The sequence below is a fragment of the Eulemur rufifrons genome, chromosome 7 (assembly GCF_041146395.1).
Source record: "Eulemur rufifrons isolate Redbay chromosome 7, OSU_ERuf_1, whole genome shotgun sequence".
Classification (NCBI taxonomy): Eukaryota; Metazoa; Chordata; class Mammalia; order Primates; family Lemuridae; genus Eulemur; species Eulemur rufifrons.
The window spans coordinates 276444004-276468539 of NC_090989.1; the positions used below are offsets into that span (position 1 = coordinate 276444004).

Below are 24536 nucleotides of genomic sequence, written 5' to 3' on the forward strand. Positions count from 1 at the left end.
AAACCTAAGAGAGACAGACACAGAGTCAAGAGACACAGTGACAGACAAGAGACAAACCGAGACACCAAGAGAGGAGAGAAACCCAGGACAGACCGAGGCAGAGAGAGCGACAGAGACACTGAGGGAAAACCTGGCGAGGCGGAGGTGCCCAGCAAGAGGGTCGGGGACCTGGAGACGCACGGAAAACGGCCGGAGCCGGAGCCGAGCTCCGAGGTGTGGCCCCGCAGAGTCGGACCCAGACAGGGGCCCGAGCCGAGAGAGGCGGAAAACGACGGCGCCCGGGACCAGGAGCGGCCGGGGTCCCCAGGCCGGGACAGACAAAGCCCCCGCCAGCGACGGCAGCGGAGGCGCAGCCCGCACCACCCAGACCGAGACGTCGGGCGGAGACGGCGAGGAGAGCGCAGCGGAGACCGCGGGCACCGGGCGGGGAGCCGCAGGCCAGGCGCGAGGTGCAGGGAACTCTGGGCGGGGGAGACCTGGCGAGCTCCGGGAGGCCGAGCCCGAGGCGGGGGAGTGACCTCGGGCGGAGAGTCCGAGTCCCAAGGAAGGAAGCGCGCAGAGCCAGGCCGGGGACCCGAGATGGGGCGCGACGGCGGCCGCAGCCGGCCCGGCGCCCACCTGGCCGCTCCTGCGAGCAGCGCCCCGCGTCCCGCCCGCGTGGAGCCCCGCACCTCCCGGCCGCGCCGCTGCCGCCGCCGCCGGCGATGAGCCGCACCCGGGCGCAGCGCCGCCCGCCCGCGATGACGGCCGCTCGGGCCGGGGGCGGGGAGGCGGGGGCGCGGGGCTGGCGGCGCGGGGCCTCGGCGCTCCCCCACCCCCGCCTCCCCGCCCCCCGCCGCCTCCAGGGCCGCTCCGAGGCGCACCTGGGACCCGGGCCCCTCGCCGCCACTGCGCGCCGCGTGAAGCCGCTGCGCTGGGGCCAGGGGCCGGCCCCCCTATATCAGCGCGTACGGTATCCGGGGGCGGAGGCCCGGCCGCGTCCTCCCCCCAGCCCGGCCCGCGCCCTGCACCCCCTCCCCAGCCTGGCTGGAGTCTTCGCCCTCATCCTCTCGGCCCGGAGCCCGAGCGGGCCACAGAACAGCGAAGCCCGAGTGCCCCGGAATCTGGGCAGGTGTCGGGCGCCGGGGAGCCTGGGGCCACCCGCCTGCGGAGGGAGGAGGCGAGCTCCTGTTTGCAAGTCCAGCTTAGTCGTGGCGAGGGCCACGCTGGTGGTGCTGGTCGTTTTGCAGCGTGGAAGTGGGTAAAGGCGAGAATGGGGATCGTGGCCAAGGCACCGGTTCAAGGCTAGAAACCAGGTTCTCCCATTGGCCCTGCCACGTGTCCTCTCTGGAGCCTCAAGCAAATCTCTCCGCCTCTCCGGTCTCCAGTTTCCTCATCTGTGAAATGGGGCTGAGGCCTGATCTTCCTTAACGGTGGGTCGTGAAGATGAACCGAAGTAGTGCGGGCAAAGCACATGCCTGGCATGGCAGAAGGGCTCAGTAGGGCCCGGCTGGGAGATCTGGGGCAAACCCCTTCTCCTCCGTGACTCAGTTTCAATGGGAATTGGGAAGCCTGGTAATCCCATTCTTCGAATTTCCGAGGTCTCGCGCAGACTGAAGCCACCGCAGGCGCGGAGCTGGGAGAACAGAGCCCAGAGGAGAGGCACCTCTGCACCCCTCTGAGCTCCTACCGGGGGCAGAGGGAGGGAGTGCCCTGCAGCCTTGGGGACAAAGGGTCCCTGGGCGGCCGAAATGACAGACCAATTGCTCTGGGCTAGGGAACGTCCACCTCGCTGCTCCCGTTTTTCAGTTGCAGAAACTGAGACGGGAGAGAGGAAGGGTCTGCTCGCATCCTGCCTCCGCCCCCTCCGGCGCCTGGGGTCAGAGAGCGTGTTGGGGACCCTGAGGCCAAAAAGCCCGATCTTCACGCCGGGAAATACCCAGTTTTGGCCCAGCTGACCTAAAGGCTCCGTCTGGGCTCCCGCCTGGAGGCCTCGGGTTTCCGTTGGAGCCGGCGCCTCGGTCCTGCGTGCGGAGGAGGCCGGAGACCCGCGCAGACCACCGCCCCTCTCGCTCACCCCGCGGAACGAGGGGCCGGATCTGCAGACTTGCTGTGCAAGCTCGGGCAAGTCACTCCTCTCTGAGCCTCAGTTTCTCTGTATATAAAATGGAAAAGATTGGCGGTTTCCGTGAGATTACATGGACAAAGCTTGGGTGAGGAGGGAGGAAAGAGCCAGAGATGAGTTGGTCGCAGGCCCCCCACACCCCAAACCCCGGAGAAACAACAGCATCCGTGGGAGCTGGAGGTGGGGGCTATTTCTGCCTCCGAACAGCTCCTCATCAGAGAGGAGCCCTCAGGAAGTGGAAGGCAAGGGGTGCAGGAGGTGAAGGGGGTGCAGGGGAGGGCTGGGCAGGGGGCCCCAGTCAGCTTCCCCCAGGTAGAGCCCTGGGGTCTCCTGGACGCCAGGCAGTGTAAGCACAAGCCTAGGCCTGGGGACCCAGGTGGGGTGGGGGCCAGGGCTCTGAGCCAGCTCCCCCCTCTCCCTCCACCTCACACCCCCTCTCTCCCAGGGCTTCTCCTATCACAGCTGAAAGCCCCTGGCTCTGTCACTCTGCTCGCCAGGCTCCACTGTGCCCCCCTACAGCTCCAGGTTCCAGCCCCTCACCCCCCTTCTCAGGGAAGCAAACACAGACCTGGCCCAGTCACAGAATTCAGACTGACAGACACTGGAGACAGACATGTGGATACACACGGAGACTCAGAGACATCCACAGAGACAACACAAACATTCAGGCAGGGTAGACCCGGAGACAGGCCCAGAGACCCATGGACACACTCGCAGACTGCTAGCCTCAGACCCACACATCCCTGTGAACGCCCAGCCACCGATGGACAGCGGGACCCCGGCAGACCCCCCCCAGAGCTTGTCGCCATAGGCCTAGCTCCTCCCATCAGCACCCAGAGAAGAAGAGGGGGCAGCGCGGTGGGAGGGCAGGTCTGGGGAGACCCCTGGCTCCTTCTCTGCCCAGAGCAGTGGGCACCGGTCACTCAGCAGAGCAGACAGTGGCTGGCTCAGGCCGCAGGGAGGCACTGAGGAGGGAGGCTGGCCATTAGAGGCCTGGGCCCAGGCCTTCACTTACGGAGCGGAAGGAGTGCTCTTACGCCGGATAAGGGTGAACGGTGGGCAGTGAGGGTCCGGGGGAGGCCCCAGCAGCCCAGGTGGGGCGGTGGTGACTGTGGGCACGCAGGAACTCGCACCACGGCGGGCGGCGGGCGGCGGCCGGACGGCAGGCTGGCCCTGTCTGTCCGTCCTCCTCCTCCTCCCCGCCCTGGGGTGGGGGGGGCCACCGGAGGCCCAATTGGTCTCTGCCCCCACGTGACTCTGCCGGCCTCTCTCCTTCTTTGTTGGTGTTTCTCTTCATTTAGGTCTATTTTTTTCTTCTTCTTCTAAAAGAAAAAAAAAAATACCCCTATCTATCTGGGGGCCGAGGGTGGGGGTGGAGGCCAAGGCACTCTGGAGGCCTTGGCCAGCTGGCTGTTCCAGGCCGCTGTGGGAGCCCAGAGGCAGGGACCCCATGTAGGCGGCTAGGCAGCCCCGCTTGTTAGCAACTGGGTGGGAGTGGGCCCTGATTTATGGGCTGCTCCCCCACCCGGCCTGCAGCCTGGCCTCTCTCCCCTTGAGTGGCTACCTCCCTGGGGCCTGGCCTGGCGTGGTCTGGCTCAGCCCAGACGTTGAAGTGGAGTCAGGATGGGCTGGTGTGGAGACAAGGGCATGGACAACTTGACCAGGTGGCCTGCAGCTTTGACCCCGTCTTTTTGTTCTTCCCTAAGGTGAAGAACGGAAGAAGGGGGGATGGAAGGTGAGCAGGTGAGCTGGCTGAACTCCTCCTGTGTGCACTCAGCATTGGCTTCTCTGAATGTCACCATCTACTGTGGGCTGTTGATGTTTTCAGTTGATTGCTGTAAAAATTGGGGCCAAGCTGAGATGGTCTGTGGGGCCAGGTGGTTGGCTGCAGTGGCCCCAGGTTGGACCAAGTGGGTAGCTAGGCCAGGATAGGGCAGGGTAGAGGGAAGGGGTTTTATCTAGCCAGGCCTCACCAAGCAGCCTGGGATGTCCCCATCCAATCTCCAGGCTCAGACAGGTTCTGAACTATCTCAGTCCTGTAGGGCCCAGATTGCTGAACGCTGCACCCCTCCCATGGCAGACGTGATCTTTTGTCATTCCTTAGTTCATCTTAGGTTTACTGAGTGCACTGTAGGTGTCAGGTACTGTTCCAGGCACTGGAGATCCCACAGTGAAGAAAAGGGAAGAAGTCTCTGTCCTCAGAAGATTTACTTCCTAGCCTTTCATCCTGGGGGTCTGGGGTAGGGACACAGGGGAACTGTGAGGCAATCACCTCCCCCCACATATCCCTCCATTTGAGAAAATAGGCAAATTACATCACTTATCTGGCTTGGAATGAGAGGGACTTTTCTGGATAATAGAAGCCAACTAACTGTATTTAAAACCTAGTGTGTATTTTCCTCATTGTGCCACTTAAAATTTTTTTGTGTGTGAACATACAACAATAATTTTACTGGCCGGGCGCGGTGGCTCACGCCTGTAATCCTAGCACTCTGGGAGGCCGAGGTGGGCGGATCGTTTGAGCTCAGGAGTTCGAGACCAGCCTGAGCAAGAGCGAGACCCCATCTCTACTAAAAATAGAAAGAAATTATATGGACAGCTAAAAATATATATATAGAAAAAATTAGCCGGGCATGGTGGTGCATGCCTGTAGTCCCAGCTACTCGGGAGGCTGAGACAGGAGGATCGCTTGAGCTCAGGAGTTTGAGGTTGCTGTGAGCTAGGCTAACGCCACGGCACTCACTCTAGCCTGGGCAACAGAGTGAGACTCTGTCTCAAAAAAAAAAACAAAAAAACCCAACAATAATTTTACTGACAGTCATAACTAATTGATTCTACTGATCCAGTTTTACTGAGAGTCATAACTAATTGATTCTACTGATCCAATATATTCCAATTCTACCTACAACATGATATACAACATATTCCCCAATGTGTATAGTCTCATAATTATGTTTCTTCACCTACAGAAAGTTCTTAGAAGATATACTTTTCTTGCATATAGCTGAACCTAACCAGTCTCCCCATTTTATTTTATTCTTTTTATTGTCCCTTTTTTTCTTTTTTTTAAGAGATGGGGCCTCATTATATCACCCAGGCTGGTCTCCAACTGCTGGCCTCAAGCAATCCTCCTGCCTGAGCCTTCCAAGTAGCTGGGGCTACAGGTGAGAGCCACCATGCCCAGCTGTGTCCCCATTTTAGTGCAATGATTTTTGTGGATTAATATCATTCACCCTGTGAATTTGATAAAGAAATATCCCAGCAAATACCTTATATCACCAACATGTCACATACATGTAACAACAACAAAATCATGATTCTTTGCACCTCTTTTGATGGGAGACTTTGTGAAATGGGGTCCATTTTTTCTGCCTTCTTAAACAGGACAAACAGGTCTTTCAACACCATGATGCCATGGAAAGAACCAGCCTGACTTTGCCATAGTCTTCTGGTGAGTCCTTGAGCCCTGAGAAGGAAAATCGCAGGCAGAGACACTGGATTAAATCCCAGTTCTACCACTTTCTTGCTGTGTGACCTAGGACTAGTCACTTCCCCTCTCTGGGCTTTATGTCTTCTCTGTAAAAGGGGGATGGAATGAGACAATACGTGTAACATACTCAGTGGCTACCTGGCATGTCATGTGTGCTCAATAAATGTCAACAAAACACAAACAAACAACAAGCTGAAGGTCTGGCTGATCTGTCCTCAGCGGCCCTTTCCACGTTGAGTCTGAGATTGCAACATCATCATGAACATCGTTCGCCCTTCTGTGATAGAGTGCCTCACCCCAGCCTGGGAACCCTCAAGGAAAGGCCTGATTTATTTCTGGGTCTACAGCAGCCAGCACAGAGCAAGCTGTGAGTATTGACTAAATGACTGCTTACTCTTGCATGAAGGCCCTGCATGTGGCCTGCAGGCATAGAGCTCTGTTGCCTGCTCCTCCTGTCCTGTCTCCTTCTCTGTAGGTGTCAGCTGTCACTTGCCGCCACTCAGGCTGGGTGGTCCTCATCCCCTAATCAACCCTGGACATGTTTCCTTCCTCTGTGCAGCCCTTGCCCCACCCTCGCCCATACTGGGTACTCCATGGGGATGGAGGCAGCCAGGGGTTGCCACAGTGCTGGGAATGGCAAGGCCCTAACTCAAAAGTGCCCTGGGGTGCTGGGTCCCCTACTAACCATTCCATACCTGTGGTCAGTCTTGAACCCTTTCCCCATCCTGGGAGGTAGGTAGTATCTGCCCCTCCCTGTCCCCCCATGAGCAGTAATTGAGAGATGAAGAAACTAGGCTCCCAAAGTCACAAAGCAAGGGAGTGATGGGACCAGCTTTCAAATGCAGGGAGTGGGAGTCCAGAGCCTTGGCTTGCAGGCTCAGACTCCTTTCCGCTCTGCCAGAGCCCCTGGGTGGCCCATTTGTCCTTTCCTTCAAGCTCCCGTCCAGGTGGTCCCAGGCCATAAGACCCACCAGCAGGGGAAGCAGAGGGGTGTAGTCTTGACTCAGGCTACCCGCTCCCCCTCCCTCCCCAGGCAAACAAAGCTCAGGGTCTCTCTCCTAAGTGGGGACTTTCCCAAAGTGCCAGGCCTATTTCCTGGAGGTGGGATAAGGAACAAACAGACCAGAGACCCAGAAACTGAAACAGAGAGGAGGGGGACAGAATCATCAGGCTGCAATTGGAGTATAGTGTAGAAAGACAGCCAGAAAAAGAGAAACTATAGAGAGACTGGGGCCGCAAATGAGAAAAGAGAGAGAAAAGGGGGACCCATTGACAGCAAAATTGACCCAGAGATGGTTGGGGGTGGGGTGGGGGATGAGAAAGAAGTTCAGAGAGAGAGACAGAGACAGAGAGAGAAGAAATGAGAGAGGGAAGGCGGGGTGTGAAGAGAGGATGGGGATGGGGAGAGAGACTCTCTGACAGACAGTGGGGGGAAGGGATGAGGAGAAACTCACAGAGACAGAGAGAGACCAAGGCAGGGAATGAGAAGAGGGAAGAGCAGGGCCCAGAGCTGGAGGCAGAGGGAGTGTGGATGTGGAGACCCGTGCAGGGCAGCAGAGGGGGCGGGCCTGCTGGCAGCAGCAGAGGCTGTTTCCGCTGCACCCCTTATCAGCCTGCTGCCAGATGTTCAGATCCGATGCCAATGTCAGAGAAGTCCATAGTGCTGGGTCAAGGCCGTGGCCGGCGGGAGCCTCAGCTGCAGTGTGGGGAGGGGGGCTGGGGGCCTGCAATAGACCTGCTCACTCTTCCCCCTCTGCCTAGTGGCTCTCTGGGCTGGACCACCTGGTGGGGATGGGAGAGACCAGGTGCCTCTGGGGCTACTTCTCTAGACTGAGAGCAGGGATAAGTGGAGGCAGAGTGGGGCTCCTGGCAACACGTGGACACGTACATCTTTGCATACCCCCACGTTCAAGGAAGCACATGGACACACATTTGCACACATGAGTGTACAATGCCAGTGCAGAGCTGCCCCCCACCCCATGGCACCCCTCTGCACCCTCCAGCCCGCTGGAGCACATGCTCTGCATGATCAGTTGAGTGTCCCCTCCCTCCAGCCCCCTCACCTGAGCCAGGACTGCAGCCAGAGCTGGAGCAGCAAGGTGAGAGCCTCTTTGTGGCCAGCGCTGTTCCCAGGGTCCTCCCTGTTCTATGAATGGGACACTCAGAATCTGCATGCCCTGCAGAGCTGAGCAGAGGACCTGGGACCTTTAGAATAGGAGGCCTGGTGGAGGCCCAGCAGGAAGTGCAGAAGCTGGTGTCTGGCAGGGCTGGCTCTAGCCTTGGGCCTGGCCTCTCCGCCATGCTCCTAGAGCATGCAGTGCAGCTGGGGCCCCTGGCCTGGGGTAGCTTATCTCATGGCGCACACGCTTGGCTCTCCAGGGGTGACCCAGCCTTGCTCCCCACATTCCTCTTTAGCCACGCAGCCGGTGGGCCCCCCACAGCCCTGAGACAGGGCCTGTGCTTGGGGGTGGGGGTGGTCAGAGACACCCCCTGCTATCTTGGCTCCAGCCCTCTGTGGCCATCTCTGGTGTCTCTTCGCTTGTCTCTCTGTTTTTGTCTCTGAGCATCTAATTTTGTCTCTGTCACGATGAATCTGTCACTGTGCCTCAATAATGTCCCAATTTGTTTCTCTCTGCTACTTTGAGCCTCTTAGTCTGTTTTTCTTTGCTCTCTCTTTTTCTAGGGGTCCTTGAATGGGACCAAATCCGGGGATACTGCTGCTCGTCTGGCTCATGGTGATCAGCATCTATGGGAAAGTACGAGAACTCAGGCTGTGCGTGAGGGGCTGAGGGCCTGGGAAAGGGGAGGCCTTGGACCTGTAATGGGTGAGCTGGGGCAGACCTAGCAGCTGAAATTCAGGCCCCCTCCCACCTACTTGCCAGGCATCAGATAGGATAAGGGACATTGATCAGGGCCTGGAGCTGGTGGACTCCCCCATGTAGTAGAGAAGACTTGGGGAGGGGTGGGGGAGGAAGCTGGGGCTGGAGGTCTCCCAGCCTAAGGGCCTCCTTCCTGTTTGTAGGGAAGTGACTGCCTCAGAAAGCTGCTCGGGGGAGAGGAGGGAGGCCATGGTGACTTCCGGGAAGCTGGCCAAGGGCCCGAGGCCACCCTCCCTGTGCCCACAGAGGCCCTCCGGCCCTGGCTTAAAATAGTGTAGTTCCTCTGCTGCTGCTACTGGGCCGGGCCCAGACCTCAAAGGGTTGCTGGCTGCTGCTTATGCCACCAGCAGAGACGAGGCTGAAGGGGATCCACCCCACTACCCAACAACCCTTCCCAGACTGTGGCTGGAGGCTTGTGTCTTGGCAATATGGGTAGGGGTGGAGAGTCGAGTTTCAGATCCATCATCCACCAGCTGCAAAACTTTGGGCTGGTTCATGTTGCCTCCTGAGCCTCAGTTTCCACTTTTGGAAAATAGGGTGAGTGCCTGGTTTTCAACCTAAATGAGACAGCATATGTGGCAGACTCCTCAGAACCTTGCGAGGCATGAAGTGGACACTCAAAAAATGAAAAGTTCCCTTTGCCTCTCTTGCTGTGCCTCCAACTCCTCACCCTGAGGAAGTGCCTCCTTGAAGCCTTCCTCAGTACCTACACTGCTCCTAGGACTGGATGTTGAACAGGGGAGGTTTGTGGAGAGGGAGCTTACAGAGAGGGCAAGGATGGGCTGTGGTCTCCATGGTGAGACTTGTTGCCAAGGGAACAAGACTCCGGGAGCCCTGGGTCTGGCAGTTGGGCACTTTTGCCACAGGATCTCAGAAAGGCTGATTACCACTGTGGTGGGCAGCCTGGCCAAGGCCAGGCTAAGCCAGAGAGGTGACTCCAGGTTCTGCTGAGTTTCTGCTGTTCGGGTGTGGGGGCGACAGCTCTTGGTACGTAGCCCTCCTTTTAGGTATTGACTTCATTGAGCCTCAACTTGGAGCCAGCCACAGTCAATCTTCCTTAAACACCTGAGACACAGGGGAAAGTGAGGATCAGAGAGGAATCTGTCTGGGTCAAGGTCACAGGCAACTGGTAAGGGGAAGAGTTGGAATTAGAACTCAAGTGGTGTGACCCCTGGTTGGTGTGCCTGCGCTTTCATAGGCTGTCTGAGGGAAATGATCCCCCTAAAGGGCCCCATGTAGCCAGACCCAACCTCATCCCAACAGCCTACCCTGCCATCATGTCTAGGGGTTTCTGGCTTTAGACTCTGACATAATCCAGAGTAGCCAGCATTCCACTTCTTCAGTTACATAGACGGCCTTACCTCCGAGGGTTTGTATAAGGATCTCCGCCTAATAGTGGGTGCTCAATCAGTGCCAGTTTACATTCATTCCTAAAATCTCGCTAATTATATAAATTACGTACCCTCTCTGGGCCTCAATTTTATTCCCTATAAAATGGGATTATTATAGCATCAACCTCATTGGGTGCTCTGAGGAATCAGTAATCTAATGCACATAAAATACTTAGCACAGTGCTTAGCTTTGTTCTCTATATGCTAATTACTTTATTATTCTTCCAGATTATTGCCTGGCACTCCAGGAAACCAAAAGTTCAGTGTTACTTAAGTAACAATTTCTAAATTTAGAGCAGTGTCCTTTTATGCCTCGGAATACTGTCCCAACAGATTTTTAACGGGAGGAAAAATGCCCAATGCTCAAATACTTTTGATAGAACCTGGGCTAAACACAATTAGTTTTCTTCAGGTAGTACTTCTCAGAACCTTTAATATCCCAATGAGGGCTGAGAATCAATGAGAGGAAGATCGAGTACAGTATTTCTCAGATTTTTTTGTGACAGAACTCCTACTTCTTTTTCTAGCAGCTACCTTATGGGATGTTTGTGTTCTGAGAAATCATACCAATTTAGTGCTTGCAGCATTCTACATGTTTGGGATAGCACTGCTTTTCAGCTCAATCCATCTCTTACAGAATTAATCCTTTATTAGTTTAATGGAGGGTTTTTTTTTTGTTGTTTTTTTTTTCTGAATAGCAAAAGGTTCAACCAAAGGCCATTACTGAGCTTTGTTACAAACTCTAGACACTCATATTCAGCACTATCGAATTGCTAAGGCTGGGCAGGGAGGAAGCCTGATGTAACTTTGGTATCAGATAGACCTGGATTCCAAAAGCCAATTCTGCCACTTAATCATGTGTCATCTTAGGCAAATGGCTTAACTTCCTCAAGCCTCAATTTGCTTATGAGTAAAATGGGGTTGAGACCTATACCTTGCAAGTCTATTGTGAGGATTACATGTGACAACACAAGTGAAGCACCAACCACAGTGCCTGGCACTCACTAGGCGGTCAGCCAATGTGTTCCTTCTGCTCCTTGCACCTCTGTGTATCTGTTCCCTCTTGTGGGGCAAGGAAGACAGTCTATTAATTTGTTCTGCAGCATTTCTTTTGTTCTAAAACCATCTCTTTCAAATCTCAAGGGCTCTCTGGTTCTGTGTGCTGGAGGCTGAGGTATGGGAAGGCAGCTGGGCTTCCCTCATTTCACACAAGAGGATTTAATAGACTTTGATCAGACGCTCCTCAGCCTTTATCTTCCCAGACTGAGGAGCCTTCATCATCTTTCCCATCTGTCTTCATACAACCCTCAACCCAAACTCTGCCACTCCTCTGATTGATCCTATGAGCAGGATTACAGCATAGTTGGGCTTTTGAGTTGGGCAGATCTGGGTTCAAGTCCTGACTCTGACACATATGACCTTGGCCACATCCCTTGACCTCTCAGAGCCTCCATTTTCTCAGCTCTAGAAAAGCTATTAATAGACCTCACCTGGCTGTGTGCAGTGGCTCATATCTGTAATCTTAGCATTTTGGGAGGACTGCTTGAAGCCAGGAGTTCAAGACCAGCGTGAGCAACATAGTAAGACCCTGTCTCTACAAAAAAACCAGAAAAATTAGCTGGATGTGGTAGCCAGTGCCTGTAGCCCAGCTACTTGGGAGGTGAGGCAGGGGGATCCCTTAAGCCCAGGAGTTTGAGGTTGCAGTGAGATATGATCACACCACTGCACTCTAGCCTGGGCAACAGAGCAAAACCCTGTCTGTCAAAAAAAGAAAAAGAAAAAGAAAAAAAAGAAAGAAAGAAAACCAAAGAAAAAGTAGACCTCATTTATCTCCTGGAAAAATAGGCATTCCTAGACCATAGTGCATACTAGTCCACCTACAAGCACACTGCTGTCACTGAGATGCAGCTCTCTTTCCTGAGGTTAGCAGATAGCTTTCTTTCCCCAAACTCCTGAATGTGGCATCCAAGGCTCCCAACTGCTTCTTCAGCCTCAACTCTTGCCAATCTGTCCCATCTGCCACCATTCCTGCCACAGCAGTCCCTTGAGATACCTGATTACCCCCTATCTTTCTGAATCACAGCTGGACCTTGAACATGCTATTGATCCCTCTTCCTGGTCTATCCTCCTCTTTGCCTGGTGACTTTCTTCAAGGGCCACTTTCAACGGTACTCACCGGTGAAGCCCTTCCTGACCATCCTTAGAACCACTGCTTCCCTAGGCCTTCACCATCCCCCACACATCCTTGATTACAGCTCTCAGCCTCTGTACTGTGAGGATCTGTGTTTGCCTCTCCTGCCAGATTCAGTTCCTCTAGTTGTGCCACTTTCTAGCTGGGTTACCTCAGGGGAGTCCTTTCACCTCTCTCAACCTTACTTTCTTCATTTATAAAACAGAACTATTAATCCTTGAAGCTCAAGAAGGTGCAGGTTTGTGAAAAGTCCCCACATGGCGACTAGCACACAGAGTGGGTACTCCAGTCAGTGCTGGTTCATTGATTCAAGCAGTTCTGAGAGACATCACCCTCGGCCAGACCCTCAGCAATAGGAATTGAAGTGGGCATCAACTACGAGCAGGAGCAAGAGGTCTGAAGGCACAATCCAGTTCCTCAGGACACGACATCATCTCTCCCCAGAACCCCAGACAACCTTCACAGACAGATGCCATGTGCAGAAGGATTCACATTTATTGGTTCAAATACAGTACCTAACACTTGCTAAACATGCATTTCACACTAATTGGTCACATTTCCACAGGTAGTCAATTCACAGAACAGGGCCCATCCCTTGCCAGCTGGCAAGGGTGGGAGGTAGCAGAGGGCCTAGGTAGCCTGCAGAGCTCACCAACTATCATTTGGTCATGCAGGGTTGATGGAGCCAGGCTGGCAGGCATCCCTTGGCCGGCCCTTTGGGGACAAGGGCTCAGAGACATCCGTTTACTCGATTCCTCCACAGGACTGTGGGTGGAGGTGGACCTATGGGAGGTAGCCTAGGGGTAGGCTCATGGATGCATGTGCCACCAGAGCCCTTAAAGGTGGTGTTTGTGGGAGATGGTGTTCCCTATGCCTTGGAACATAGGAAGGAAATAGAGGCCTCTTCAAGGGAGTGGCCAGTCCTCGGCTCCTAGGTGAGAAGGAATCCCCAGACACAGCACAGACATTACAATGCAGCCACAAGCCCCTATCGCAGGCCTGGGATGGGAACTCAGACGAAAACACCAACACCCCAGGGCAGGCGGGGTTTCTTTCCCAACAGAAACATGTAAACAGAGCAGGAGCTACAGTATTCTTTTCCCACAGGATTCTTCAGAGAGGAATCGACCAGGATGTCACTCAAGAGGTAGTTTTTTTTTTCTTTTTCATGGAAATTTGAGTCAACAACATTATCACTTATTATAAGACATTCGAGAGAAGGAAAACAATGGTCACCAAAGGGCAAAGATGGCAGGGCTGGCTCCAGGATTTGGAAGAGTAGCCTCCACCAGTAACACAACTTTTTTTCTTGGGCTTAGAATGTGCTCTGGCCTTATTCACAGCTTCCCTTTGAGCCTACAGTTGATTCCTGAGCAGGCTGTGGCCCATTTATGGTTGCAGGCCCAGAAGAGGGAGGCCAGATGAGGACTGGACTGGACAGAGGGACCAGGCTTCTTATGAGCTGGCAGAGGCAGGGCCACCATGGCTCATGACGCAGGATTGCCAGAAGTCTTCAAGTCTCAAGGGAGCTCAGGTCTGGCCAAAGAGGAAGCCCCAGCTTGCTCCCAGGATCAGCAGGCTTTCTGGCGTTCCCACCTCTGAGGAAACAGTCCGGGTCCAGCCCGGAAAAGATGTTGCTTATGGCAGCCAAGAGAGGGGTTTCTGGGGACCCTGTAATTAAATACACATCCCTGAGCTGTGGCCCTAGAAACCCTTGCCTCAAGGCTAACCAGTTTCCAGCACCTGGTGGAATGATTGCCGTTTTTCATCCTGAGACACAGATAAAACATCATTTCACGAACATGGAGATAGATTCCTCAAGCTTAGAAAAAAGGGAGGATGATCAATTGCAAAGGCAGGGGGGAGTGCAAGGAAACTCTTGTGGATTGGGGTAGGGGGAGGGATGGGAATAAGAGCAGTGGGTATTTTGGTTGTTGTTTTTTTTTTTTTTTTTTTTGTTCTAAAAAATCAATAAAGAAAAATTCAAAGTTTAATAAAATGACTAGTCTGAAAGACTGGATTTCTTAAAATAATTGCAAAAATTTTAAAAGCAACAAGGAAAAAAGACATAGACCAGGGGCCCAGAGCTAAAGACTTGGAACCACTGCTCAGCTTCCTGCCCTAGGAGGAGGCCAGAATCCCCTTACTTTGGCCAACTTTGGACAATGGCTTAGATGCTGCCCACACTAGGTTTGTCTATCTCCATCTGTCCCATTCCCCCAGGAAATCAAGAACAAACAAATGTAGGAAGTGGGTAGTAGAGCAATACAGCTAGCTCAGAGAGCCCAGGGTATTAAGGATCTGGTGACATTGATCATGGCAGGTACTTCCCTGAGAAGGAGATGCAGGTGAGAGGCAGGTTGGTGTGGAATGGGTGACTTTCAGTGATGCCATGGAGACCCTTAGCTTCCCCCTATCCTTGCTCTTGTTCTGGAGACAGGACAGGGAGGTTCCTGCTTGCTTCCTTCTATCCCTGGAGGCTTGTCCACCTCACTTGTGGGTCAGGCATGGGTGCTGGGTGTCCTCTGAGCCAGGTGGAGTGCTTTGAGATAGTCTGGAAAAACTCCCCAGAACCTAAGGGCAAGACCACCAAACCTTGCAAAGGACTCCAAAAGTCTACAAAGGGAGCCAGAGAGCATGAATTATAGATGAAGTTCCAAGATTCCAAACTTTTGTCTTGGGTCAAGAAAACATTCAAAAGGAAACGAAACACTTGTATGTTTCAATGCAGTGCAAGAGGTGGGATTCTCCTTTTCTACACAGCTTTCGGGGTCATATTTTTACGGTGGAAAAATTCTCAAAGTGAGTACTTTTGGTGGCTGAGGATTGGAGAGAGGACAGAGGAGAGAGGAATTAGAGACAGCATGCATAACTTTTTTCTTCTTCCACTAGCAAAAAGGCTACCTGTTAACCAAATATTATGGGAAGAAAGGCAAAAAACAAACATACCAAACCTCCCCCTCCAACCTTTCTCTGTGTCCTTCAAACCAAATTCACAAATACATCTAGTGGCTGACCTAATGTCTCCACACTGCTAGCTACACTCCTACCTTCTCCTCATAATACCTGAGTTTGCAATGCAACACATTCACTTTACCCTGTTTAAAAAAAAGCCCATGTCATAAAGGACTGGGTACAGAAGACATTAAAGGCGGTCCACAGGTCAGGCTCCGGCTCGGAATACACGGCCACTTGGCTCAGAGATTCTGCAGGGCTCTCGGCAATGAATGGGCTCTTTGTTCTGTGGAATCTGCTGCAAACATTTGTAAAAATGGATTTGTACAATGGCAACTTGCAGAACCTTTCCCCCACTCCACAAATTAACAACTTGCTCTGTTTAATACTACATTATTGACGAGACATGTTCTTGCCTCATCAGACAGCAATTTCCTTTGACACCCAACACAACGGGTAAAATGTTTAATTTGAAAAGCAATTTCAAAAAATAATAATTTGATGGATGGAGGTCTAAGCAAAGAAAGATGCTGCAAACAGGAGCTGTCTTAGAAAAAGGGTTTCTGATATATGCCTCCTCCCCTATCTTGAGGAAAGCAGCTCGGAGTCTGACCTGTAGCCAAAGAATGTGATCTAACTGGTTAAATAGAAAATTCAGGGAAACAAGAAAAACATTGTGAACTTAAAAATAAACAGATATACACACACATGCACACATACAATCTTCCCATTGATGTGAAAAACATGCTAGTTGAAGATTTTCCTGAGGAACATGTCTCTTCTTTTCAGAGCAGCTGGGGAAATGGCGCTGAGGAGTAATGCTCCGAGCTTTAGATCCATCAAGGGAAAAAATCTCCACTCTGCTGGTACCCGTAACATTTCACCAGAAAGAAAAAATTACAATCAGACACAGACTACCCAGTATGCACACGATGTGGTGGCTCCCTGAGTAGATTTACTAGGCTGAGTTGGGGAGAGAGCAAACAGCCTTCGACTAAATAGGCAGAAGGAGGTGCTGTGGGCCCCCCAAACCCACAGACCAGCTAACTGGTCTGCCTGCAGAAGGTACCTAGGTGTAGGCAGGGGCAACTGCTGTATTAAGGCAGAGAAGGGAAAAGCACCTGAAAGAGTTCCATGATAGACCTGGTGTGGCCATTGGCCAAAGTTAAGAGGGTAAGGAACACTTCCCAGGACTAGGTGGGGCAGGTAGTGAAAGAAGTAGGGGTCCAGGCCATATCTGTAGAGGTAGCATACAGGCCCTTAGGAACATGAGGTAGTTTAAAGCCCCCCTTCCCTTCTAGGTGTTTTTGTCTCCAGCCTTCCAGGCCTTGGTTAGCCAGGCCACTGATAATGTAAGGGGCATCTGGACCACTCTGGGCCCTGGGCTTTCCGTTCTGGGGCCCTGCAGAAATCTGGTCTCACTTAGGAGAACTTGGGGTAGTATTTAGGAGCAAAATTTCTGGTCGGCAGATGGGTGAAGAGTCCTTCCCACTATTTAAAAAAGAGACTGTAGTTTTTAGATTCAGTCCTGGCGGTGTGGTAGGATGGGGTAGGGAGAGGAACAGGGGATTCCAAGGGAGGAGTGTTTGTTCTTTTAGCAGTCTGACTTTTGTACCACTACTCTTTGAAGAAAACCAGATGAAAGAATAAATCAGTAGCAGGCACCAGGATCCAGAACATGGCATTTTGCTCAGCCAATAGGGCCAATTTCAAAGGGCCAAAAGGATGTCAAATTTATAAGGAAGAGGGAAGGAGTCTGAGGAAGGGAGGCCTTAGTAGATCCAAGTAAGGAAACTAGGTAGCTGAGAGCCCAAGGGAGATGGTTACCAAGTCCTATGGGCTATGCATTGACTTTTGGTCAGGACTTTGCCTGGATGAAAAGTTGACAGTTAAAGAAAGAAACTGACAGTGGTGGTGCAGCAGGGTGTGAGGACAGAAACCCTTCTGCCCTTAGGACTTGTTGTGTGGGAGGACACCTGCCTCAGATTTGGTCACTGTGTCCTACTCTTAATTTTCATGCTTTCCAAAGAGATGGCTCAATCCTCATCTTCTGCCCTGTTCCAAACATCTCAGTAACCTTGCTTAGTAAATCTCTGAACACTTTGCCCCTTACAGTGTGCTCTTTTACCTGGCAATTCCATGGCTAGAAAAAGGCAGTTTGCTCTCTGACAGACAAATGTATGAGTCTGCTGAGAAAATGTGGAAAAAGTAGGGATGGTCTCACCCCCCATTTCCATTGAGGTAGTCGTCTTTGTCAACATTATTGAAATAGTCATCTCAGCCCCATCCCACCCTCTCCCTCAAAATACAAAAGAACTATTTCTAAACAATGACAACACTGTAACATTAAACATCTTCACATTCTGTAAACTGCAAGGAAATGCATTGGCTGCATTCACACAAAAGCATGTGCATCATGTTGAAGGCCATACATTCAACTCTGTCGTGAAATAAATATATAGAAAAATGAGGTTAAAAAAACAGACAAACAAACAAAAACTCTTCTTGCATAGAGGCAACTGGAAACGCTGCTCCATAGCCTCCATCTTGGTCTCTCTGGCTCTTTCTTGCACAGCCTGTCCTGCCCATCCAAGGCGCTGTGTGTGGTTGGCCTGAGGAGGGCGCTGGGAACAGGTCATTCCTTGCCCACACTTGTCTTGCAGGAATGCAGCACCACCTTAAAGAGAAGGGGCAGCTGCTCCAGGGGTACATTCACCATCTTTCCTGGGAACAAGGTGGGAAAAGAGTTAGCAGAGGACACCAGTGGAAGGGCAAGTCTTCCTCCTCTCAGGCTGGTGAAGGGAGAGTTATCACCTTGCTGAGTGACTGAGGCAAGAGAAGTGCCAGCAGTATCACAAAGGTCAGACAGACTGGGCTAACATCCTGATATCCAGACCCATTTTGGTGCCCTAGTGGATCTAGTCACGATGCCAAATCATAATCATCCTACTATCCAGGGTGCTAGGTGGTTAACTGTAATATCTTATTTAATTCTCACAACATTTATGATAGGTATTAGTTTTTACCCTAATATTATAGATAAGGAATCTGAAACTGAGAGGTAGTCCTAGATGCCCTCTTAGAGCTAAAATATCATGAGAAACTTACATACTATTTTCTTTTTTTTTTCCTGGTCGATTTTCTAACTAGCATTCTACAAAACACTGTACTTCAGAACGGTATAATAGGTTAATAAAAGTACTGAGGAAAAAAGGAATGGGGGTGGTCACAGGAATAAATTCGAGAAAATCAGAGTTAAAAGAGTTTTAAAGGTTTCTTTATTGAATGACTTCTCAGAGCATTCAGTATGTTAATACACTTTGTAAATACCTAAGGCTGTGATTCTTCTTCTGGACAGTACATTAGAGTCAACTGGGGAGCAGTTTAAAAATACTGATGCCCAGGTTCCACCCCGTACTAATTAAATCAGAATCTACAGAGGTGCAACCCAAACACTGATATTTTTTAAAAGCTTCCCAGATGATTGAAAGTGCTGCCAGGGCTGAGAAACCAGCTCTATGGGGGAAGAGTGGTATATAATTATTGACTTTCCTTTATTTCACAGGGCACCTGATTAATATCTCATTTGTTAGAATATAGTTTTAAAATGCTGAGACAAACTATCCCTAAAACATCCCTAAAATTCAAATAGTTTAGGTCCAGCTTATATCTAGAAAAAAATTCCCTTGTCAGACTGAAAAATTTTTCCTTCAAAAATTGTATTGCTGAATTTTACAGAAACAATCTCAATCTAGAGGTCACATTTCCGAGCTGCCCCTTAGTATATGCTGGACAGTCATAAACAAGAATCTTTAGTAAATGAAGTAAAGCAACAATAACAATAAAAAGCCAAGATTTTATACTGAAATGGACATATTTAAATGTCAAGAAGCTCAGAAGGGGTCAAGACCACCTACAAACACACATATGTACATACCCCAACACACAAAATTCCTATGCAAACCTAGGATTTTAAAGATATCACTTTAAATAAATGATCCCTCAAAGGCCTTGGCCAATTCTATGAAATGAATTTTAAAAATTGAGATATAATTCACATATCATAAAATTCACTCTTTTAAAGTATATAATTAATGAAATTAAATTAATTTGAGATACTCTGAGCCTCTGTTTCCCTATCCAGAGAATGGCCATAATATCACCAAGCACCAGCCTTGCAGATTAAATGATAAAAGGTCACAAAGTACCCTGCACATCATAGGAGTTCAAGAAATGTTAGCTTCTTTTCTCTACAAAGAAAACACAAACTTCCTGTTATAATAGAACTTTTTAGAGGGCAAGGGTAGTAACTCTTTTATGCAGTTGGTGTTGGGCTGGCATAAACACCCTAAAAACACTGCTCGCCTCATTCTCTTTACAAGCTAAGAGAAGCAAGGAAGGGTTGGAAGCCCCAGACCCAGAATATTACCTGCAATATATCGAATTTCAGGTAAGCACATCATGAGATCAGGAAAGCGGTTCGGCTGATGTGTATATTTATATTCAGTGAAATCCTGGCAAATGTACCAATAGCGCTTGTTCAACTGTTCCAGCTGTGAAGCACTGGTCAGACCCCTGATATCTGGGGAAAAAACCACACAGGAATTAGGGTCTTTCTAATGAGGAAGGAACACTAGTTCCTTGAATATTCGTATCTTTCAATTAAAAGTTATTAAACAAATTGTCATAACAGGGGATCTTTACTTTTTCTGACATAGAGGAACCAAGCTCTGGATAAGGGAAGAGAAATAAGGTAGAGAAGGAAAAGATAGAGGACAGTAATTAGACTGAACCCCTTGAGGACTAGGCTATCTTTCTCAACTTCATACCCAGCTCCCAAAAAACGGGCTTGGCACAAAACAGACACCAGTGAAATGTTGAACGAATGACTGAATAACCTACCCACCTTTCCAAAATTATCTTTCACAATGTCTTTAAATTTTCCTTTTGTTGGAATCAGTCAGAAACTTTCCTGATATCTACATATTATGCTTGTACCCTCTCCCCCGCATCACAATCTATATGCCTCTTATTATTCTACTTGGGCTGTCCCTCCATTTTTTCTATATAGATTTCTCTCTATCCCTCTCTCTCTCTATATATATATGTATATAAACACACATCGTTTTTATATATAGAAGACATATATTATATATATATATAGATAGATAGATATAGATATATATTCTATATATAAATCTTACCCAGTCTTGGAAGCCCAGCTTAGTTTTCTCCTCCTCCTCCAAGAAGATGCTACTGATCTCCCCCTATCTGAGGTGCCAGTAATGTGTCCTGTGCTATCAGAGTATATACTTCTTGAGGCCAGGAATCTGAGGTCTAAGCTTTTTTAATGTCTTTAATACTGAGCACAGGGCTTGGCCTAAGGGAGGCATGCAGAACACCAGATAAACGCATGAGTAGTGCAGAAGCAGGAGGAGGTTTGGCCAACGTAGGGGGAGAGTGGGCAAAGAGGAGGGGATCAAGAGTGTCTGGACTGGGAAACTGAACATAAGAAGAGAGCACTCTCAATGCCACAGGCAGCAAAATAGCCCACCACTTCCATTCTGGTAGTAGAGTATTCATATGCTACTTTGGAAAAAAGAGAATACAAATTGCCCTTCATACACCGGTTACAAGCAGCTACCAAGCGCCACTTTGCAGGTAATAGCCCACCATAAAACGTATCCGGCACTCTTCTAATTAAAAGCCATGCTTGATAAGTGTGTGTAGTGTGTGTGTCTGTGTGCGCACGCGCACACAACCCCCACTCCACCCTGAAGGGGCTGTCAGAACCACTGCCAGCCTGTCACAGAGCCCTTATCTCCAATAGTTTCATCAGTCACTCTGCTCTTCTTCAGTTGCTGGTAAACTTGGTACATATTTTAAATGACGCATGTACTGTCCTTGGTGTCTGTGTTTAAATGCATTAAAACTGACTAAACAAAGCGAATCCTCTTCCTTCCTCTATGAGTTATAGAGATTGTGGCCTTTAGGTTTAAAGAAAAAAATCCACAGCTTTCCCTGCACTATAAAGGGGCATGGAAAGGCAGGTCTTCCTTCCAAGATTGGCACCCACGTGGCGTGACAGATTCTGCTTGACAGTCCTGAGGGTAAGGGGGGGTGAAACAGGAGGGCCAATGCTCACTGCTTCCCCTCAAAGTTCCTTTTCCCCACCCCCAGTCACTCACCTTGATTTAAGAAGTTAATTGCTTTCATGCAAGCATACTCCTCGTTGCTGACCTTTAGCTGATGGAACTTGTGATATAGGTAGATAAGCCGCTCGATCACCTCCATCCCTTCATCACTAAATCTAGAGAACAGACACAAGTGTTAAAAGTGGGCTCTGATACCAGTCGGGGCCAGGAAAGGGCAGACAGAGGGCTCCTACAGTGCCCTGTGGCATCTATGACAGGAATGAGGCTGAGCTTGGGGGGAGTGGAATCCAGAGCCTTTTGTGTAGTACATGCAGATCCATGGTTTGTCTGGAGGCCAATGTAGCTTATGCAAGTTGCAGTTCCCAAGGTTGGGTAGAGTCAATCAAATCTAGGTTCAAATTTAGCTGCATCACACACAAGCTGTGAGACCTTGGCAAGGTCATTTGACCCCTTCTCTGCTTTCAGGTCCTCCTCTATAAGGTGATAATGCTTGTCTGCTTGGGCTAATAAGGGCGAAAGGCAGTCAGGGATGTAAATGTAGAGAAATATGACATTATCAGCATGCCACTATTGTTGAGATGCAGCTTTTCATATCAGTGGCAGCTGCCATGGTGACTCTATATGAGCCTCTGCCACAATGTAAAAAAGCTGCTAACTATATTTACTTAGGTTCACTGTTTTTAGCAGGGTTGATGTTACACACAGTGAAAATTTTTCCTGGTATCCTTGACTTCAGCTAGGGAGGGAGGGAAACATTAACTGAGCCTCCATGCTGTGCCAGTCTCTGTGCTGGGCACTTTATGTGTGTTATCTCATTTGATTCTCTTAACCCTATGAGATTGGTGAGATAGTCATCACCATTGTACAGATGAGAAACTGAAGTTCAAAGAAAGGAGGGGACTGGTCTACAAGCACACAGAGTTGGTGGCAGAGTTAAAACTTAGAACCTCAGCTAACTATCCAAGGCCTTGGTTTTTCCAATATCTAAGGTGGCGTTCTCTAAAAGAGGGGGCTCAAAACTGGCCAGGCTCCTTTCTTTGGGTTAGGAGTGAGTTTCTTGGAGATGGACCAAGTTTTAGGCACAGGAGCCCCAAGCTAGGCCACCCCAGGGGACTGATGCTCTGGGTATACTTCATACCAGAAATGGAGATACCACCAATCCAAGGAGGCAAATGCTTAATGGGGAAGCAGGAGTTTATAAAAGCTGGGGTGGTCAAGCCCAGCCTGAGTCATTCTAGAAGTGGGATGGACAATGAGCCAAGGAAGAGTCCCAGATGGGCCTTAGATGCAGCTCAGTCACAAAGAGAAGATGCTCAGCTGCATGGCTGCTTCTTGGCGACATGTTCAGATCTGGGTACTGCAGCCGCATGACCCTATCTGGGTAGGGTCCAGAACACCCGGGGATGCGCTATTGCTTTCTGTATTAGTTTTGCTAGGCTTTGGCTTCCTGGGCAAAAAGGACATTTTTTCTTCCCTGGGGCACCTGCATTTTTCAAGCCCCAATGCAAGCCACAGCAGCAGGTACAGCCAGCCCTTAGTATCTGCGGGTTCTATGTCCATGGGTTCCACCAACTGTGGATTGAAATTTTTTTTTTTTTTAAATTCAACGGTAAAAAATAATACAAAATTTAAAAATACAGTATGACAATTATTTATATGGCATTTACACTGTATAATTTAGAGATGATTTAAAGCATACAAGAGGATACATGTAGGTTATACGCAGATAGTACGCCCCTTTATATAAGGGACTTGAGCTCTGTGGATTTTGGCTATCATAGAGGTCCTGGAACCACTCCCCTACGGATACCAAGGGATGACTATACTTGGAATCTGGAACTCTGCCTCTGCCTCATGGCATAGCTTCCAGTCAGGCTGAGCTGGGGCTTCTTTCAGTTTGCTGATTTGAGCTAGGATGGCTAACTCAGTTTCTCTCTCCATCTGGCCCAATAGCTTTTACAACTTTATTAGTAAGTTCCCATACTAGCTGATAGAGAAATTCGTATTGAATAACTACTGTAATAGCTGTATCTACCATTCTACCATTTGTTGAATGTTTGCTACCTGCCAGGCACTTTCAGTATTCCACATACATTATCTCGTTGGATACTCCTAATAAATCCACAAAATGGATATTAATCATAATCCCCTTTGTTCCTTGTATGGAAATGAAGACTTAGAGAGGTTATTTACTGTGTCACTATTATGTATTTGGCCCTTCTACATACATTCTTACATTTTACCCTCCTGATAACCTGTGAGATAAATAATATCACCTCCATGTTAGGGATGAGGAAGCAGAAAAAGAAGTGACTTCCCAAGGTTACATAGTAAATAAGTGGTGGTGGAGCAAAAGTTCAAATCTAGGTTTTCTAATTCCAAACCTATGGGCTTTTCACAGCCCTACACTGCCCACCCCTGGTCCTGTCTTGTTCTTAACTGCTAACTGGGAAAGGCTACCACAGGGGACATCAAGAGCTCTGAGTTCCCACAGCAACTCTGCCCAGGGCCCATCCCTGGGTGGGTATTAGATGTGCTACAGTGTACAAAATGCCCCTACGGTGCCTCCATGATGCTTAGACTTGCAGGAGGCAGTATGCCTGGGATTAAGACCCTCCTCATCATAGTACTTTGTGGGCTACTTATGTTCTTGAGAGGAAAATAAGGTCTTTACTGTCAAACCCCTTCAGTATTTGCTTGCAGGGGTGGGGGGATGTAATAGAGTAGAGAATAAAAAAGGAGGATGCAAAGAGAAAAGCAGTATCAGCATCTGTCTGGTGACTGAGCAGTGTAGCAAGCAAAGATAATGCTTTGTCCCTTAATCAGCAACCTCTTTCCCCAAGTGCTCACTCTGGCACCGTAGAACCTGCAGGTGTGTGGCTATCAGCCAGACCCCTGGCCAACAGTGCCAAACCTGTTCTTGGCTGAATCTTGACCCGAGGTACACAAAGGAGCTTCCAAGTGCCTGGCCTATGCATATGCCCCAGATCTGCCCTCTCTCTTAGGGATAGCATGTCCCTCTCTCCCGAGTTTCCCACAACAGGCAGCCATCATGGACCCCCACCAGTGATGGGGGTGGGGGCTGGCAGCCAGCCCAGCAGCCCCCACTCAGACTCCACAGCCTGACTGCAAAGCTTTCCTCCACACCCCGCATCCCACCCCTTGATAAACAAAGTTGTTCTCTGTTCCATGGGCCTGCTTTCTCTTGCAGCCGTGCCTCCTCCACATCTGCCCACTCCACAGTTCTGACGCCCCTGTATTCCCTGTCTACAAATTATCAGCACTCAAAGCCAGAAAGTTGGACAAACACACCCATTCTTCTTCTAGGTTCCCATTACACAAGCATGCTAGGACAAGGAAAACATTCCGGC

The 24536-nt window shown here is 49.9% G+C and overlaps 1 protein-coding gene across 1 annotated transcript in view; it reads right to left on the minus strand.

Moving 5' to 3' along the window:
• Positions 1-16460: 16460 nt before the first annotated feature.
• Positions 16461-24536, minus strand: part of NR6A1 (nuclear receptor subfamily 6 group A member 1) — a 68242-nt gene continuing 60166 nt past the window's right edge. Inside the window, exons 7-9 of the mRNA XM_069474655.1 lie at positions 21199-21320; positions 19440-19592; positions 16461-17734 (exon numbers count right to left, since the gene is read on the minus strand). Of these exons, the coding sequence (XP_069330756.1) occupies positions 17646-17734; positions 19440-19592; positions 21199-21320 (364 nt within the window). The 3' untranslated portion in view covers positions 16461-17645. The remainder of the gene's footprint in view (positions 17735-19439; positions 19593-21198; positions 21321-24536) is intronic.